Source organism: Marmota marmota, unplaced genomic scaffold (genome assembly GCF_001458135.2).
Source record: "Marmota marmota marmota unplaced genomic scaffold, marMar, whole genome shotgun sequence".
NCBI classification, from domain to species: Eukaryota; Metazoa; Chordata; class Mammalia; order Rodentia; family Sciuridae; genus Marmota; species Marmota marmota.
Genome location: NW_026000207.1, coordinates 2,881,397 through 2,899,570, shown reverse-complemented (window position 1 = coordinate 2,899,570; position 18,174 = coordinate 2,881,397). Strand labels below are relative to the sequence as shown.

General features: G+C 50.1%; 1 protein-coding gene across 1 annotated transcript in view; it reads left to right on the top strand.

The window, feature by feature from the left end:
- Positions 1 to 18,133, top strand: part of Cacng7 (calcium voltage-gated channel auxiliary subunit gamma 7) — a 30,090-nt gene extending 11,957 nt beyond the window's left edge. The window contains exons 3-7 of the mRNA XM_015505450.2: positions 2,413 to 2,637; positions 3,262 to 3,348; positions 3,700 to 3,840; positions 17,016 to 17,161; positions 17,530 to 18,133. Of these exons, the coding sequence (XP_015360936.1) occupies positions 2,442 to 2,637; positions 3,262 to 3,348; positions 3,700 to 3,840; positions 17,016 to 17,161; positions 17,530 to 17,787 (828 nt within the window). The 5' untranslated portion in view covers positions 2,413 to 2,441 and the 3' untranslated portion in view covers positions 17,788 to 18,133. The remainder of the gene's footprint in view (positions 1 to 2,412; positions 2,638 to 3,261; positions 3,349 to 3,699; positions 3,841 to 17,015; positions 17,162 to 17,529) is intronic.
- Positions 18,134 to 18,174: the final 41 nt, after the last annotated feature.

Below are 18,174 nucleotides of genomic sequence, written 5' to 3'. Positions count from 1 at the left end.
GGCGGCTGGGGTGGGACTCCGGCGGTCAGGACGCCCGAATTCAGGAGGCTGGGGGGATGTAGGGGAAATTGGGCCTGGCGATTCCCGGAGGACCGGGTCCGAGGGTCCCGGAGCCGGGAAACTATACTCCCAGCGCCGGTGTCTCAGAGACCGTTGCCACTGGGGAGGGTCTAGGCAGAGTCCTTGAGAGGCGGTACCTGGAGTGAGGGTGGAGGGCACAGGCCGGAAAAGCCGGGTGTGAATCTGGAAAGGGGTCCCCAGAAAGGGGGAGTTACCGTCTCCCCAAGAGATTGAAGGGAGAAGGAGTTCGGACTGCGGGTTTGAGGAGTAGGACCCCAGGGACTCAAATGCCTGGGGTAAAGGACGAGAAGGAGGCTCCAGGCCTGGGGGGAGGGTCCCATAGGAGGATGGGCTGCAGAATAAGGAGCTCTGGGCCGGCCAGGTAGAGGGGAGGCTGGAGCGAGGAAGGCGCGTGTTCGAAGGGGTGCAGACCGGCAAGATCCCAGCTGGGTGTGGAGGCAGACAGAAGAAAGTGTCAGCTACCTGGACAAGAGAGTCGGCGACGGGGTTTAGGATGCTTGCTTCCCAACTGAGAGGACTGGAGCCGAGCAGGCGGCGGGCGGTCAAGCCCTGGAGCCAGCCGGTGGGGGTTGGGAGAAAAGCTAGCTAGAGCTTTGCCAGTCCCTGATCCCTGGGGGGGATCTTGATGCTGTGAATAGGAGGGTGGGGGCTTGTCTTAGACTCCGGGGTCCTTATTGGGGTGGGACAGAGTTTCAAAGTTTCAAGAATTCTAGTTAAGGAAGGTGGAGTCTCACGTCTTGGTTACATTGTTTGGCGAGTATTTAGGGGGTCTCAAACTTTTCTGTCAAAAAGATGATGGATAGAGCTGGTATTCGGGGATGTTGAGGTCTCTGGCTGAGATAGGCTGAGGATCCCAAGGTGAGCCCCCATATCATGGCATTGTGTGGTTTAGGGGAAGGGGGATATGAGGATTGCAGGTGAGGAACTGGAAATCCTTCCGTTTCATGTTTAGGGGCCTCCTGGTTGGAATATCTGGGTTGCCAATTGGACTTTGGGAGACCATAGGTATGAACTGGGGATTTCTTGTTCAGAGGGTTCAGTGTTGGTATCTGCATTCCATGGTTGATGTTGAAGAGTGTCTGTTATTAGAAGTCCTAGCATGAGAAGTCAGGGGCAGAATCTCTGGTAAGGAATTTTTGGGTCATTTGATGGGGGATGGGATCCTAAAATTCCTAGTTCTCTGATTTCTAGCCAGCAGATGAGGATCCTAGTTTTACTGGGATGCTCTGGTTGGGATGCTGGGTCAAGAGTACCCCCAGCTTGTTGTTTAGGCATTCTGGAGTCTCTAGTCAAGATCATGGTTCCAGGTCTCTGGGTCTCACTATCCTGGGATCCAGAAGCCTGTAACCAAGACCCAGTATCCCAGGTTCAGGGGCTGCCTGATCTGGGAGGGTGAAATTAGGGTTCTGGGATTTTGGCTCTGGATTGTGGCAGTGATCTTAGATTGGAGTGCCAAATTGAGGTCAAGGCACAGGATCAGCTTTAGAAGGTCATGAGTCAAGTTCATGGTGTTAGAATGGGGTGTTAGGGTCAAGTCCGAGAGTTTAAGCTTTGATGGGGCCTCTGCTCAAAGTCTCAGGTAAGCTTGAAGTCAAGGGTCTGAAACCAAGATATGGGGGTTAGGAATTCTTGATTAGTGACCCACTTAGGGGATTTCTGCAGTTCAGAGACAGGGTCCAAAGGAAAAATATCGTGGCATTGGATCAGGGCATGGGTTAGTTTCTGAATAGGTCAAGTTACACAGCATCCAGAATCTAAGCCTACTGCGCCAGGTGCAGGCACCTAAGTCCTGGCTTAATGTTGAGATGATGGGTACTGGTCTGGGAGCTTAGGTCAGGACAGAATAAGGGTTGAAGCTGCCTGTCAGCCTAATAGTTCTCTGTCACCAAGTCAGGCTCAAGGTTGGGGACTCTGATTCTAAGACCAGGTTCTCAGTTCAAGGCAGGAGGTTAGGGCTGGGAGTCTGGTGATGGAATTGGAAATCTGGAATTAGAATTTGTGATAAAAGCCATGACATTTGGAACCAGGTCCAGGCCTGGGATAAGTAGATTTGAGGCTTGTGGTTGGAAATCTAAACCTGGGGTTAGGAACCTGGAGGCAGAGCACAGTTAGCAGATACCAGAAGGCCCATCCTGAGGTTGAGGGTCAACAGTTGGTGGCTCCAGTCAGTATGCAGGGCCGGGTGGGGGCTCAGGACACAGAATTCGTGTTTTGAGAGTTTGGTTGTGGAGTTAGCTTTCTGGCCAGGGCCCCGTATACCAACTGGCCCCACAGGTTGGGGACTTGGGTGAATCCGCTCGTGGTTCTGCACCTCAGATTCTGGTTCCGCAGGCCCCGCAGGGCGCCCCCCGCCGCTGAGGATGAGTCACTGCAGCAGCCGCGCCCTGACCCTGTTGAGCAGCGTGTTCGGTGCATGCGGCCTGCTCCTCGTGGGCATCGCGGTCAGCACGGACTACTGGCTGTACATGGAGGAGGGCACTGTGTTGCCGCAGAACCAGACCACCGAGGTCAAGATGGCGCTGCACGCTGGCCTCTGGCGAGTCTGCTTCTTTGCAGGTGCAGCAGCTCACCTGCTCTTTGCCCACCCGTCCAGCCTTGCCTGGGACCCTGAGTACTTATCCATAGTCCCCGTTCCCGAAATCCAGAAGCCGACCCTGCTTCCCTTCTGGAAGCCCAGGTTTCTATGTGGAGCCCGTGCCTAGCCCTTTATTCGCTAGACCAGGAGCCTGATGCTGACAGACTTCAGGTCCTCAGACCCCTGCCCACCCCTGCTCTCCTTAACTCTAGACTCCGTAGTCTGAGTCAGAGTCCCCTGGACAGTTCCAGGGTGACATGGGCCGGATAAAAGAATCCAGCCTCCCGGTTGACCACAGAGACCCCGGCCTTTCAGGAATCCTGACCTGCGTCCTTATTCCTATCGGGTCCCGGAGTCTTCGGTGAACAGTCTACTCTCTGAGGACCCCAGGTCCAGCCCTGCCCTCTTCCAACCAGGTGTCCCCAGGGCAACTCACAAGAACTCCTGATCATCCCGCCTACCCCATCCCCACTCCTAATAACAGAGCAGCCCAGAACCCTCGGGGGAAGTGTGGCATCTCCGTCCTGGGGACGCACTGTCCGTCCTGCCCCTAACGACCTCTCGGGAACGTCCCTGTCATCCTGCCATCTTCGTCTTCCCACCAGGTCGAGAGAAGGGTCGCTGCGTGGCCTCGGAATACTTCCTTGAACCAGAGATCAACTTGGTGACGGAAAACACGGAGAATATTTTGAGTGAGGGGAAGAGGGGGGAGGTGCCCAGAAAACTAGCGGGGTCACGGGAGGAGGGACAACGTTGGGAAGGGGAGGGGTCCAAGAGCAGAGGCTAGAGGAAAACCGAGTGGAGGGAGAAGGGGCAGGTTGAAAGGGCGGGGCCTGGACGGGGAGGAGTCGCAGGAAAGGGGAGGGGAGGGGTCAAGCCCGGGGTGTGACCTGGAGAAGGGTGGAGTCAGCCGGGAAGTATCAGGAAGGGGAGGAGTCAACGGGGAAGGGGAGGAGCCGAAGGGACCAGGGTGATGAGAGCTTGGGGAGGTGTCCCACTGGAGAGTCCCCCTCACCCTGCCTCTCACTGTCCGCCTCTCCCAGAGACAGTGCGCACGGCCACTCCCTTCCCCATGGTCAGTCTGTTCCTCGTTTTCACGGCCTTCGTCATCAGCAACATCGGCCACATACGCCCTCAGAGGACCATCCTAGCCTTCGTTTCTGGCATCTTCTTCATCCTGTCAGGTGAGCTGAAGGAAAGAACTTGTAAGTTGGGGAAATTGTTTCAAGTGGCCCCTCTCCCACTTAGAAAGCTGTTTCCTTGCTGTGTGTCTTGGGAGGAGTTGCAGAACCTCTCTGAACCCCACTTTCCTTCTCCATGAAATGAAGCTAGCACCGTGCCCACTGCACAGCATTGCTTAGAGAACCAAATCATAGCAGATGCGTATTGGGTGCTAATAAGCTGCCCTGCTCTGTTCTGATACAACAACCCTGTGAGGTGAGTGCTATTAATAGCCCCATTTTACAGATATGGAAGCAAACACTCAGAGGAATGAAGTCATTTGCTGAGGGCCACACAACTAGTGAGAGGCAGAGCTGGGAATCAAAGGCACACCAGTCGCCTCCAGAGCTGTATTTTTAACCACCACTGATATTTTAGTAATTAACAGTTTACAAAGCTCTTTATTTTCTGTGCAACATTTTAATTTTTCTCAAAGAGAAAGTCAAAAGTTTTGTAGTGAATGCTCATGTGTGCAGGACTTGGGTCAACGATTGGCGTCTTGCTAGATTTGTGTTATCCTATATCTGTTCCTCTGTCTATATTTCTAACCCTCCATTCATCTCTCTTACTTTTTAGATGGGTTTCAAAGTAAATTTCAGGTGTCTGTTCACTTAACCCTAAACACTCCACTGTGCATGTTGTTAGCTAGACTTCTGTATTTGCATACAGTTCTTTTTCCTTTCTTTTGAGGTTAGAGGCTCTTTGTATGATCTCATACTCCTCTCATGATATCTCTCAGAGTTGTTATCATCACTTGCTTGATAAAGCGGGGTCGTGAGATCCAGAATTGTGTAGAGAGTTGCCCAAGAGGGCTGGGGATACAGCTGAGTTGGTAGAGTGCTTGCTCTGCATGCACAAAGCCCTGGGTTCAATCCCCAGCACCACACCACACACACACACACACACACACACACACACACAAAGAGTTGCCCAAGATACCAGTCTAAACTGGTACCAGATGACTCAAGGGCTCAGACTTCCAGTAGACTTCACTCTGGATTTTACCCTTCCAAATTTCAGCTCGGTGCAGTCCACTTCAGTCCAGCTTAGCCCAGTGCAGCTCAAACATGGGAGGCCTGTCAGTCCAGTCCAGCTGACCCCAATTCATTCTGACTCAGTTCTCCAATTCCATTTGAATGAATTTGCCACAATTTAATTGAGCTGAAGTCAGGTACTTGCAGCTGAGCTGATGTTTGATAAACAAACCCTGCCGTGTGTCTCACCTCCACGCTGTCCCCCTAGAGCTGCCCTTGGCCTCATCTTTCTGGTTGACTGTGCAGAGTTGAAGAAGCCTCTTCAGTGTCCCCTCCTCCAGGATCCTCCCTGCTCCTCACCCAGCTCTCTAGCCACACCTCCCCCGAGCCTTCAACCTCGCCTGACGAGACCTTTTCCAGGGAAACCAGGGTGCAACCTCTGAGCAAACTCAGATCACGGCATGTGGAGCCAGACTGAGCTAAAATAAGACATGTAGAATATCACCATCCCAGAGTGTCAGAGCAGCAAGGTCTCATCATTTTTCAGATAGAAAAATAGTGGCCTAGAGAGAGAAAGTGGGGCAGGAGTAGGTAGCATGGGGAGTTTTATTCAACCTACCCAAAAACGTTAGGAGGAAAGCCCCATTGTTTGCAGTTCACAGAAATGGAGAGGGACTAGAGGAGGTGACAGCCAGTCAATGGAACTGGGATTAGAACCAAGGGTATTCTCCCAAACCACGTGTTCACACACCACTGCACCAGGAACTGCCTGCCCAAGGTTAAGCCGAGAGTCAATGATGCAGTCAGGGCTGGACGTCAGACTTCTGATCCAACAAGAGTCACTTGGAAGAGATCGAACCCTATGTCTGAAACTCTTCCTTGAGTTTATTTCCGAGACTACAACCAAAGTGTTCTATCCCAGGGAACCATTCCTGTGTCCTCAGGCTTATGGGGTACAGTGGGTAGAGGCACAGGAGGCAAACCTAGAATGACCGGGGTCCAAATCCTACCACTAACACTTCCTAGGTGACTTAAGACCTTCTCTTGCTGAATTGTTGCCAATAACACTTCATTTATGGACCCTGAAATTTTAATTTGATGTAATTTTCATGTGTCATGAAATAGTGTGCTTCTTTTATTTTTATTTTTCCCCACCAGTAGACCAAAAAAAAAATTTTTTTAGCTGGTAAACCATACAAAAACACTTGGTGACCAAACTGTAGTTGGCCAACCCCTGATCTAGATCACGGGTGTGAAGTTCCTGGACTGAAAGAGTGCGTACTCAACATGTAGGGGAAATAAATGAACAAACACTGAAATGCAGAAGTAATAGCAGTCACACAGAGTGCCGTGGGGCCAGCAGTTCTGAGCACTTTATACAAATTAAGTTATTTATTTGTCTTGACTTACAAGGCAGGTACCATTATTATCTCCATTTTACCACTGAGGAAACAGAAATACTCAGAGGTTAAGTTTTTTGCATTAAAAATGGATTCCAACCCAGGCCTCCCTCACCATGGCATTACCCTGCCCCACTAAAATTTTAAAAATTCTAAAAACAAAGGACCTAACACCAGTATCTTAGATCTTGGAACAGAATGACCTGGTCCAATCACCTCATGTTCACAAAGAGGACTCTGAGTCTCAGAGACACACAGGAGTTGCCCGGGGAGGGTTTATTGATGGATTTGGCACTTGGTTCTAGAGAAAGCAGTGAGGGCTGGGGCCGGGGAGGGAGAGGGGCATTGCTGGGGGTTAAACATCCCTCAGGAACTGTTCTGGGCATGGACTAGGGGAAGGAGACTGGAAGTGGTGTCACAGAGGAGGTGGCTCCTATAGTGGCCCATGCAGGGGCCGATGAGGTCTGTGTGGGATGGAGGTGTGGGCATAGGGGCAGTTGGACAGTTGTACGAGAGAAGGACATCACAAGGGGATCAATGGAACCACATGACTTGCTGGGGGTGGGGTAGAGGGCATTGATTTTCTTTTTCTAGGCCATAAGAGGCAAGCACATGCACAAGCGTACACACACTGCTCTCACCCATGACCTGTACCTCTGCTCACTCGTGCAGTCATGGGGCATCCTGTGTGCCAGACCCGGTGCTTGGCCCTGGAGATACAACCCACTCTAAACAGGAATCCAGATATAATCTGGGCCTTGGTCAGAGCCTGTCACCACCAACTCGATTCCTTTGGGTGGACTTAAATACAGAATGCCTACTCCAGCCCACAAGCTCTTCCACGATCTGGCTGCTGCTCAACCTCTGACCCCACTTCCTAACCCACTGGCACTCTTGACTCAGAACATGGATCGCAGGCTGATCTTGGGATGTCTAACCCACGTTCCTCTCTGTGTGGGTCGCTTGCTCCTCATCCTCAAGGGGCTCAGACCTTTTTCTCTTCAGAGTTGCCTTCTCTAACAAATCCAGCAGCCCTTATGTATCTTCATAGTATTTACTGCTGTTCTCGTCTCGTGTGTTTTCAGCCTCTTTCTACCAGAATGTAAACCCCAAAGGGCCTGGACCTTTCAAAACCTGTGCTTGCTTGTCTGCAGAGCCTGGATGAGTTGCCGGTGTGATGTAGACGCTAGAGTGTTTGCAGAATGGAGGAGTGTAGAAGGGGGAGTGACCGCTCAGGGCGTTCTGGAAAAGGGGAGATGCATTCACCCAAGACAGTCGGGTGGCATGGGCAGTGGCCAGGGAGGGCTTCCAAGAGGAGGTGGCACCTGCGTTGGTGCTGAAAGGGCAAGGGAGGATTTTTCCAATGAAGAAAGGAAATTGCCTTGTATGGAAATGTTCATAGCATGTGTAGAGGCACGGGAGCAGCTGTCCATGGTGCTGAAACCCCATTGTTCTGAAGCCAGGTTGGTTCTATTCAGCTTGATTTTGCCTACTGTGATCTAAGAATTATGGAGCAGGTGTAGTCGAGGGAGTGGGAAGAGAGTATGAGAGCTAGATTACAGAGACAGGAAGGGAGGAGGGAGGGAGGGGTGTGTGTGTGTGTGTGTGTGTGTGTGTTTTGGAGAATCAGAGCCATGGTGAAATGGCCAGGATGGAGAAAGGAAAGAATGGCTTATTTTCTAAAAAGCCTTTTCCTCATTGGAGATATTTGCTACAGACCCTGCTTCTGGCTCTGCTGCTGGGGACTGTTGGCTACTTAGTACTGTAAGGTAAAGCAGGGGCTCACCTCCAGGCTGGAGTGGGTGGGAGGCAGGGTCACCAGCAGGAACTGGATCAGCCCTGGACTTCCAGGCTGAAGGTGGATGCCTCCCCTGTGGGAAGCAGGGAGCCGAGAGGAGCTGAGAGCACAGAGGGCTAGAGTCCATCCTGTTTTTAGAGAGAACCAGTATCTGAAGCAGGATGATAAAGATTTTGAAACAATGACACAGGCATAGAGAATAAGGGCCAAGCTGGGCTAGGCACCTGGGGCTGCAGGGAGGGTTTTGATACATGAAGAACCCAGAAATAAAGTGGACCATTTGGTGGGTGATGACTCTTTGTGGCGTAGAGAGAGAGGGATGGAGATAACCCCTGCATTTGGTTTAGGCACTGAGTGGGGCTGGCATCTGGGCTTCCTTGGTATTCCTTCCCTGTAAACCTGCCTGTCTTTCAACCCTGTCTCAAGTTCCACTGGATAGCACTTCTCAGGCTCTCTCTTCCCAAGTGTCGAAATTATGGAATACTAGAGGTCAGAAGTGCTATGGTGTCCAGAGTGAGGAAAGTTTATTATTAGAAGGGATGAATGAATAGTGGGATTTGGAGTGAATGAAAGATTAGGCCAGGCACGGTGGTGCCTGCTTGTAATCCCAGCTACTCCAGAGGCTGAGGCAGGAGGATGGCAAATCCTAAGCCAGCCTCAGCAACTTAGCAAGATTCAGAATAAAAAAATAAAAGGGTCAGAGTGTAGCTTAGAGTGTTACCTGGGTTCAATCTCCAGTGCACAAAAATATATGTTAGTTAAGATTTAAAAGAAGAGACAAAGGCAGTCAATGTGCTTTTGCAGAGGTTCTGTTTGCCTGGCAAGAGTGTTCATGCACTCACCCTTGCCGGGTATTTTGTTAGGTGCCAAGAATGCTACCCAGGAGGACCAAGTGGACGTGTACTGGCATCATAGAGTCCCTAGCTTCCTCGTGAGTTGGGGGACGTGTACAATAAAGAAATGACAAGGGCTGAGGACACAGCTCAGTTGGTAGAGTGCTTGCCTTGCATGCACAAGGCCCTGGGTTCAATCCCCAGAACAAAAAAAAAAAAAAAGAAGAAGAAGAAGAAAGAAAAGAAATGACAAGCAGGAGCATGTGAAGTGGTGATGCGTGCCACAAAGGATACCAAGCAGGTTAAGGAAGGAGAGTGAGTCATTGCTCTGTCACACCCATCAGAATCACCTGATCTAAAATATCTGCGCCCCCCACTCCTTTTTATACACACCATACACATTCTTGGCTTTGTTATTTGAAAGTAAGTTGTAGGCATTATGATAATTCATCTCTAAAAAGTCAAGGTCAGCGTGCATCCTTTAAGGATGCAGACACTCTTCCATAGGACCACAATGCTGCTAGCACAGTTAGAAATTTGATAAAAATTCCACAATATAATTTAATCCGTTTTCTTACTGTCCCAGTTGTCTCTCAAGAATGTCTTTTTTCTGGACTGGGGGTGTAGCGCATTTGTAGGGCCCTTGCCTAGCATGCAGGAGGCCTTGGGTTCTGTCCTCAATGTTATGGAGAAAGAAAGGAAGGAAGGAAGGAAGAAAAAAGAAAGAAAAGGAAAAGAAGGAAAGGAGGGAGAGAGGGAGGGGGGAAGGAGGAAGACTGCTTTTGAGCTTTCCCTTCAGAACAAGGGTTGGGTCTAGGTTCACGCGCGGCATTTCGTTAATAAATCTCTTGTCATGGAGACTGGTTGTGCCACAATGTTTCTTTTCCAACATTGACTTTCAAAATATATTTCATTCTGAAAATATGGAAAGACTGGTTAGGGAAGCCCCGGGCACCCTTCACTGGGTTCCAACGATTGCCAGCATATGGCGGGCTTTTTATAGTCACACCACCGTGTCCCCTTTCTGTACTTTGCTGCCTTATTTTAAAGCCAGCCTCAGACAGCAACCCATTTTGTCCACAAGTATTTTAGTATATCCCTGAGTTAGAAAGTACTCTTTTATTTACTATAGCCATGTTGCCATTATCAAGCCCAAACAAATAAGAAGAATTGCTCAATATCATCTCTTATCTGGTTAGCGTTCAGTCCTCCCACCGGGCTCCTCAGTGTCTTTTAATGGCTAGTTTGCTGCGAATCAGGATCCAAATTCCACATGTGCATTTAGTTGATAGATCTCTGAAGACTTTTAATCTCAGTTCCTCTCCTTGATTGTATGTTTTTATTTTTATTTTTCATTTGTATTTTGAAGAAATCTGGCCATTTGTCGTGTAGAATTCCCACATTCTGGAGTTTCCCAATCATGTCCCCGTGTATTCAGCCATCTAAGATCTCGGGAAGCCTGGGCAGATCTGGGTTTGTTTTTGGCAAGAGCACTTCATAGGTAGGTGGTGCTGTTCGCGTCCTCCTGCATTCCACCCATGGACAGACGCTTCATGTCTGGGCCTCTTCCTGAGCTACTGGGATTGCTCTCTGGCTCGGGCACTTTCACCTTGATTCACACATCATCCCCTGAAGGACAGGGGGTCCCACAGAGTATCCCCAGCCTTCATTGACCCGACTCCTCATTTAATCTATTCCTCTTTCTTATATTTTCTGTAAGCTGGACGTTGTCAGACTAGAGGCTCGATGACAGCAGATTAAACGTGGTTACCCAGAAAACTCTGAGGTGCTGCTCTGACTTTTGGATCACTTCAGTAGCAGCTAATGTCAGGCAGTCCCCGCCCCCTGCCCCTGTCAGCCTCAGCCACGTGAAACTTGAGCCCTTGGTACAGGTGATGTCCATCAGAGCTCTCCATTGATGAGGTAGGCTTTTCTCTTTGCAATGAAGAAGTAATTTGCAAGGCCACACTGCAGCACTGTGGGCTGTGTTCATTTTTATTTTAATTTTTTTTTTTTTTTAGAAAAAAATGCAAACCTATGGAAAAGTTGCAAAAAGGATACCAGGAACTGTCAGATAGCTTTCACCTAGACCAGCTTCTACCCACGTGTACATGTACACTTGTGTTGTATGTGTTACTCACATATGTAATATATACATTGTGCATACACATGGATGTACACACAGAAACACCTGAGTATAAGTTGCAAACACTTCACTCCTAAATAGTTTAGCACATGTTTCCTAAGAACGGGGCATCCACCCCCCACCCCGACTGCACTGAGGATTGAACCCAGGGGCACTTCACTACTGAGCTGCATCCTCAATCCTTTTTTAAAATGTTAAGAAAGGGTCTTGCTAAATTGCCCAGGCTGGCCTTGAACTTTCTATCCTCCTGCTTCATCCTCCTGAGTCACTGGGGCTACAGGCTTGCTCTACCACGCCCAGCTATGAGGGCGTTTTCTTATGAAACCACAGTACAATAGTCAAACTCAGAAAGTTGAATGTTTTCAGGTAATACATAGTCCATACCCAGATTGCAGCAGTTGCCCCAATACTCCTTTGTGGTCATTTTTTTTCTGACTCAGGATCCAACCTAGGGCCATGGTTTGCATTTCCTTTGTCTCTTTAATCTCCTTACAGATTAAAAAAAAAATCATATTTTTTTCTTTGAAAGGAGTAAGGTAGGTACAGGGGGTTAGATGCTATAAAGAGGAAAACATTCAACATATCCATCTGCCCCCCTCCCCCTCGTGCCCTGCGGTCCTCCCTGTCTCCCTCCTCTTTCTCGGGTTGGCTTCCTCCCACCTTGAAGACTCGCTCTCCTTGCCCCGCAGGCTTGCCTTTAGCCTCGTGGGCAGCAGTAGGCCTTTCCTGTTTCTGCTGCTTTGCAAAGTCACCGGTGGACAGGCCGAGATGTTCTCCTTTGATACTCTGAACAGAACAAGAAAAGGGCCACAGGAGGCCTCTTGGGTGCTTTGGGATCTTTGAACTTCTCTTTCCCGTTCAGGAAGATCTAGGTGGCCCTTTCCCTTTCATTCTGCCCTTGGCCTGTCTTCAAATTTCCTTTCTCCTTGGCAGACTTTATTCTCTCTGAACACTTCTTAGAAACTCCGAGAAGCTGACCGCAGCCTCTGGGCGCTCCTGGGCGCCTCCAGCGAGTTTGTGCAGATGCACACGAGGACATTTTCCTCTGGAATCCTGCTTTCTCCTGTTCTGTCGCTCTCCTCCCTCTGCGGCCAGTGCCTGCTGCCCGCCTGCTCTGCTGGCACTGGGCTGTCTCTGTGGGTCTGTGCAGTCGATGCTCTGTACGCTTTTCTTTCGTCTTTTATATAGCTCCGATGCTTTTTTTCCCCCAGTCTTTCATGTTGGCGTTTTTGAACTGTGCAGTCAGTGGTTTTGTAGACTGTCCCACGGTGTCCCTGTGAGTGGATCCGGGTTACGCATTCTCAGCGGGAGCACTACCCGAAGGAAGCAGAGGCTAGCTCAGCCTTCCACACGGGCCCTTGGAGTCCACCTGCCCGATGATTGGCGGTGTCGTAGACAGTCTATGGGGAGGTTCTGTCGTCTACCGATTCAGCGTCCCTGGTGATGCTCTCTTGCACCTAAAACGTGCCACCCTCGTGTACAAATGGGGACGCTACTGAAGCCAACCTTATTTCTCTTATTAAGTTTTAGAAATATCAGCATGGACTCATACTTAAAAAAAAAAAAAAGTTTTTTTTCATCTTGTCACATGACTTTGCTTGAATCATTCACTTTGGTGCTCATACTGTCCTCAATTTGACTACCAGGAAGCTCTTCTAGCTGGTCCTTGTGGGATGGGACCCAGGGCCTCACCCATGCTAGGGAAGCACTCTATCACCCATCCATGTCCCAGCCCTTAGTTTGTTTTCTTATTTTAAGACAGGGTCTGACTAAGTGCTGAGACTGGCCTTGAACCTGTGATTCTCCAGTCTGGGTCTCCACAGTAGCTGGGATTATAGACCTGTGCCATGGCTCCTGGCTCTTTACCACCCCTACCCCTGGCTTCAAATTGGCTGTGTCTTCAGGGAGTCTAGTTCCTTTTAGTGAGGAATGACATTAGGAACCAAGAGCAGGGGGGCTTGGTGTGCTCAGTGCTTTTCGGGGTGCCACTCTCAGGACCTTCAGGTCAGAAGGCTGGGAAATTAAACATATTTAAGGAGCAGGAGCTTCTAATGATATCAAAACACTCCACGAGTTTTCTTGCCTTACTTTGTTTGTACCTTTCTTCTTTCTGAGTGAGAAGCTCTCACTCCCTGAAGCATCAGTGTATTCATAGGTCCACTCAACCCCACAATGCACATGAAATAACTTCAGAACTGCTACCCCTAGATTCCACCCCCCCAAAAAAAAAATCTACTAAGAAAGGCTCAAGATTACTTTGTAGGTCTTTGGTCTTTAGTCTGATATATATAGGCAAAGTGCTGTTTTGGGTTTTTTTTGTTTTGTTTTGTTTTGTTTTGTTTTTGGCAAAGTGCTGTTTTTAAAAGCTGCTTGGGGGCTGGAGATGTAGCTCAGTGATAGAGCATTTGCCTAGCAAGCACAGGCCCTGGATTCAATCCACAGCACCGCCCCCCCCCCCACAAACACACACACACACACACACACTTTTACTTAGGTTATGCTCCTTCCTACTGTGGCCATATTTTTAATTTAATATAGGATTAGATTAATTTATTTGCTTATTTTTAATTTCAGTTTTCCCCGTCTGGATGATTCTCTTTTAATATAAAATATTTGCCCAGTTTCAGAGGTGCAGTGTTCTCTCCTTGTTGGCACCCACCCCTTTTGCCTCCCATGCGCCTCTCCACAGAGAAGCAGGTGCACGCCTGTATCTTCAAGCATGCTTCTTTCCCGCCTAAGAGGCAGCTTGCTGAGCACTCAGGTCCACGAGTTGCCTTGCTCCTTGCGCTTGGTGGTGTGGTCTGGACTGTGACCCTGCCTTGGGTCCCGGAGGTCTCCCTCCTTGTTTCACTGAGGCATAGCACTTTGTTGGACGGATGTGCCACAGTGGATTCCATCTCCACGAGAGCATTTCCTGCCTCTCCAATTACAAATCATGCTGCAGTCAGTTTGCTTGTGCATCTGATTTTCCACATGATCAGAGGGAGGCCTTCAGGATAAATTCCTAGAGGTAAAGGATTGATTCACACGGGGCTTTGTTAGGTATTGCCACAGCCCCTGCTCAGAGTCACACTGTTCTGCACTCTCACCTTCTCCCAGTCTTACCTGAAGATGTTGGGAAGCTTTTGATCATCTGACTGCTTAGTTTTCATCTGCATTTATCTAATTTTGAAAGAGGGAGGTTTTTAAATTTATTACCTATTTATTTAAGACAGGGTCTCACTGTGTTGTCCAGGTGGCCTTGAACCTCTGGAATCAAACCACACTCCTGCCTCCATGTCCTAAGTAGGGGAATGCAGCAGTTGTGTGACACTGTCCCTGGCTTAACTCAATGCCTTTTTAAAGAGGTGACAAACAGCCAGCAAATCCCAGCAGCTCATGAGGCTGAAGCAGGAGGATCATGAGTCCAAAGCCAGCCTCAGAAATGTCGAGGCACTAAGCAATTCAGTGAGACCCTATCTCTAAATAAAATACAAAATAGGGCTGGGGTGTGGCTCAGTGCCCCTGAGTTCAATCCCTGGTATAACCCTCCCCCCCCAAAAAAAGAGGTGACAAACACTAGGCACAGTGGTGCACACCTGTAGTCAAAGTGATTTGGAACCTTGTGCATGGCTCAGGCCTGTAATCCCAGCAGCTTGGGAGGCTGAGGCAGGAAGATCACAAGTTCAAGGCCAGCTTTGGCAACTTTGTGAGACCCTAAGGGACTTAAGGAGACCCTGTCTCTAAATAAAAAATAAAAAGGGCTGGGGACTCTGCTCACAGGTTAAGTGCCCCAGGTTCAATTCCTAATACCGAAGCAAACAAACAAAAACAGAGGTGACAAACTGGAGGAAGGCACTCAGGAAACTGGGAGAGGCATATTCCGGGGGCAGGAACAGCACAGGTGGAGGCCCTGAGGCAGAAACTAGCTTGATGCACTCCAGGAAGAGGGGAGAGCAAGGAAGTAGGTAGCTTAAGCAGAGGGATGGGAGGACTTCTCAGGGATGAGGTTGGTGGGGACCAGGCAGTGCAGGTATTAGTGTCTACAAGGTCACCAAAATTTTTCTGTAAAGGGTCAGATCACAAAGATTTGCACTTTTGCTGTCTGTCTGTCGCAATACTCTGCTCTCCACAGCAGTAGAAAGCAGTCAGCAATATATCAACAAATGGGTGTGGCAGTGAGCCAAGAAATTTGTGTTTATAGGGACAGAAATTTGAAATTCATATACTCTTCAAATTTGAGATGTAATTCACAATATACTGTTCATGTAATGTGCATCATAGGCTTTTTGGTAGATTCACAAAGCTGTGCCACCATCTCCTTAGCTAATGTCACAACACTTCATCACCATCAAGAAATCGCACCCTCGTTAACAGCCAGTTATGGTCGCCCTCCCTCCTAGGCCCTGGCAGCCACTAATCTACTTCCTGTCTCTGTGCTGTTGCCTGTTCTCAGTAGGAACGGGGTCACATGGTGTGTGGTCTTTAGCATCTGGCTTCTTTCTTGGACCAGTTTCCCGTGCATTCCCGTGGTAGCCTAGGTCGGCACCCATCCCCTTTGCAGGCCAAATAACATTCCTTCTGTTGATGGCCCACTGTTTGTTTATCCATTCATCAGCTGGTGGACATTCAGGCTGTTTGCACTTTTTGGCTACTGGGGAATGCTGCTACAAACATTTGTGTACAATTTTTTGGGAGAACATATGTTCTCGATTCCCTTGGGTATATACCTAGGAGTGGAATTGCTGGGTCATATGGTAATTCTATCTTTAACTTTTTGAAGAACTGCCAAAAGAAATCCATATACTTTCTGCATGCTACAAAATATCATTCTTCTTTTGAATTGTTTTTCAGCCGTTTAATTATGTAAAAGCTGTTCAGAAACAAGAGGTGCACTGGATGTAGTCTATGGGTCATGGTTTGCAGATCCCTCTTAGAGGCAATGAAAGGAGTTTGGATTCTGGGTGTGACAGTCACACAATGCTTATTTGTAGGACTCTGAGGGAAGACGCTGATAAGGCTACGTTAGATGGATTTAGGACAAGAAATGGTATGGCCTCCTTAAGTCACCCAGGTCTGGCTGCTGTTAAAAGCAGAGTTCATATTAGGAAAGTGTTATTTGCTTTTTGAAATTCTCAAGCCAGACTTCTCCACACGCTCCATGTGCCTCTGTTTCTTCCGCTGTAAGTGGTGATAAAATGTGTCTACTTCAAAGGGTTGTTTTGAGTTTTGAATGAGTTACTTCCTATATAATGCTGAGAACAGCACCTAGCACAGACCAAGACCCACATAAGTAGCTGCTTACAGTATCATTGATGCTGTCACTTCTTTCCAGCTCAGGCCTCGTTCTCTTCCCCATAGAATATCACAACTCCCTGCCCATCTGTTCCCAACACCAAAGCCCTGAAAGGGTCTTCTAACACTCTGATCTGTCTGTGTCCTTCCTCTGCCCCAAGCTGCCATGGCTCCCCAGTACCCCTGGCATCATGCTCAGCTCCTCAGCCTGGTATTCAAGGCCTATCAGGACCTTATCCCTGCTCCCTTCTCTAACCTCAATTCTGTGGCTGTTGCCCATGTTGTAGGATAGACTAGCTTGGTGTGCCCCCCATCAAATCTTGCCCATGCTGTTCCCGCTGCCAGGAAATGGTGGGGCTCATCCTTTAGGACTTGGACAAAGGAAATTTTCCTTGATTTCCCTTGGTCCTGCCCCAGGTGGCCTTGGGCCTCTTCTGGACCCACAGAGCTCAGTGCCTGATGCCTCATAGCTCATATCACCCTGCTTGTGATTGTTGGTTGGTGTCCATCTTTAGCTTTCCCAGCTACACTGAGAGTCTGGGTGGCAGGTTTGGGGTAGGGTGAAGAGGAGGTTGTTGGTTCCTCTTCAGACTCCCTGTACCTACTCTAGGTCCAGCCCAGGGGGTCCTGGACGTGGGGGGGAGGGAAGGCGGTGCTGTGGGGCTGGGGTTCCACTTCCTCATGCACCAGGGCCCCTGCTCTGCTCCCCCTAGGCCTCTCCTTGGTGGTGGGCTTGGTCCTTTACATCTCCAGCATCAACGACGAGGTCATGAACAGGCCCAGCAGCTCCGAACAGTACTTCCATTACCGCTATGGGTGGTCTTTTGCCTTCGCGGCTTCCTCCTTCCTGCTCAAAGAGGTGATGTCGGTGGGGCCCAGACTCTAGGGTCAAGGCAGGAGGGTATGGGGGCCTGATTCCTGGGCCCAGGAGGACAAGGAGGCTGGGATGTAGGCTCTGGGTTATGAGGGAGATGGCGGGACTGGGGGGGTCTAACCCCTGGTCCTGGAGAGGAGGGATCTGGGAACTCCAGCTCCTGGGGTCCTGGTGAGGAATGGGGACTTGTTCTCCCAGGTCTGGAAGAAGGGAGTGCCTGAGGGCTTGAGCTCCACGGGCTTGGGGGAAGAGCGGACTGGAGCCTTGACTGTTGGGTTCTGCGAGAGGAGGGGACTGGGCTCTGGTAAGAGGCCTGGGGGCGCCTCTGGGACTCTGACGGTGCCTTGCCGCAGGGGGCCGGCGTGATGTCGGTGTACCTGTTCACCAAGCGCTACGCGGAGGAGGAGATGTACCGCCCGCACCCCGCCTTCTACCGTCCGCGTCTCAGCGACTGCTCCGACTACTCCGGCCAGTTTCTGCAGCCCGAGGCGTGGCGTCGGGGCCGCAGCCCGTCGGACATCTCAAGCGACGTCTCTATCCAGATGACGCAGAACTACCCTCCCGCCATCAAGTACCCCGACCACCTGCACATCTCCACCTCGCCCTGCTGAGGCGCGGCTGCTCGGAGCATCCCCTCGCCCCTAGCCCAACCCCTCCCCGCTGGCCGCCCTGAACCGCAGCCCCTGCCAGGGATACTCCTGCCAGAGTAAGCTGCTCCACCTTTAGGCCCCGCCCCGCCACCCTCCCTCTCTTCAATGGCTCCTCCCACTTCCCCGACCTCTCCTCTTCATTGGTTCCTTCCACTTGAAAATGACCCCGCCCTCCGGTCTCAAACCGCATACGGCCACGCCCAGACAGTAGCCCCGCCCCTTCACCCGGTCCGCGAGCCCAGCACCCCCGAGCCCGCCGGAGCACTGCAGGGGCGCTGGGCTGGAGAGTCGGTTCGGCAGCCGCCAGCCCGCCAGGAATCGCCGATCCATCCTTCTCCCCTGCCGCCC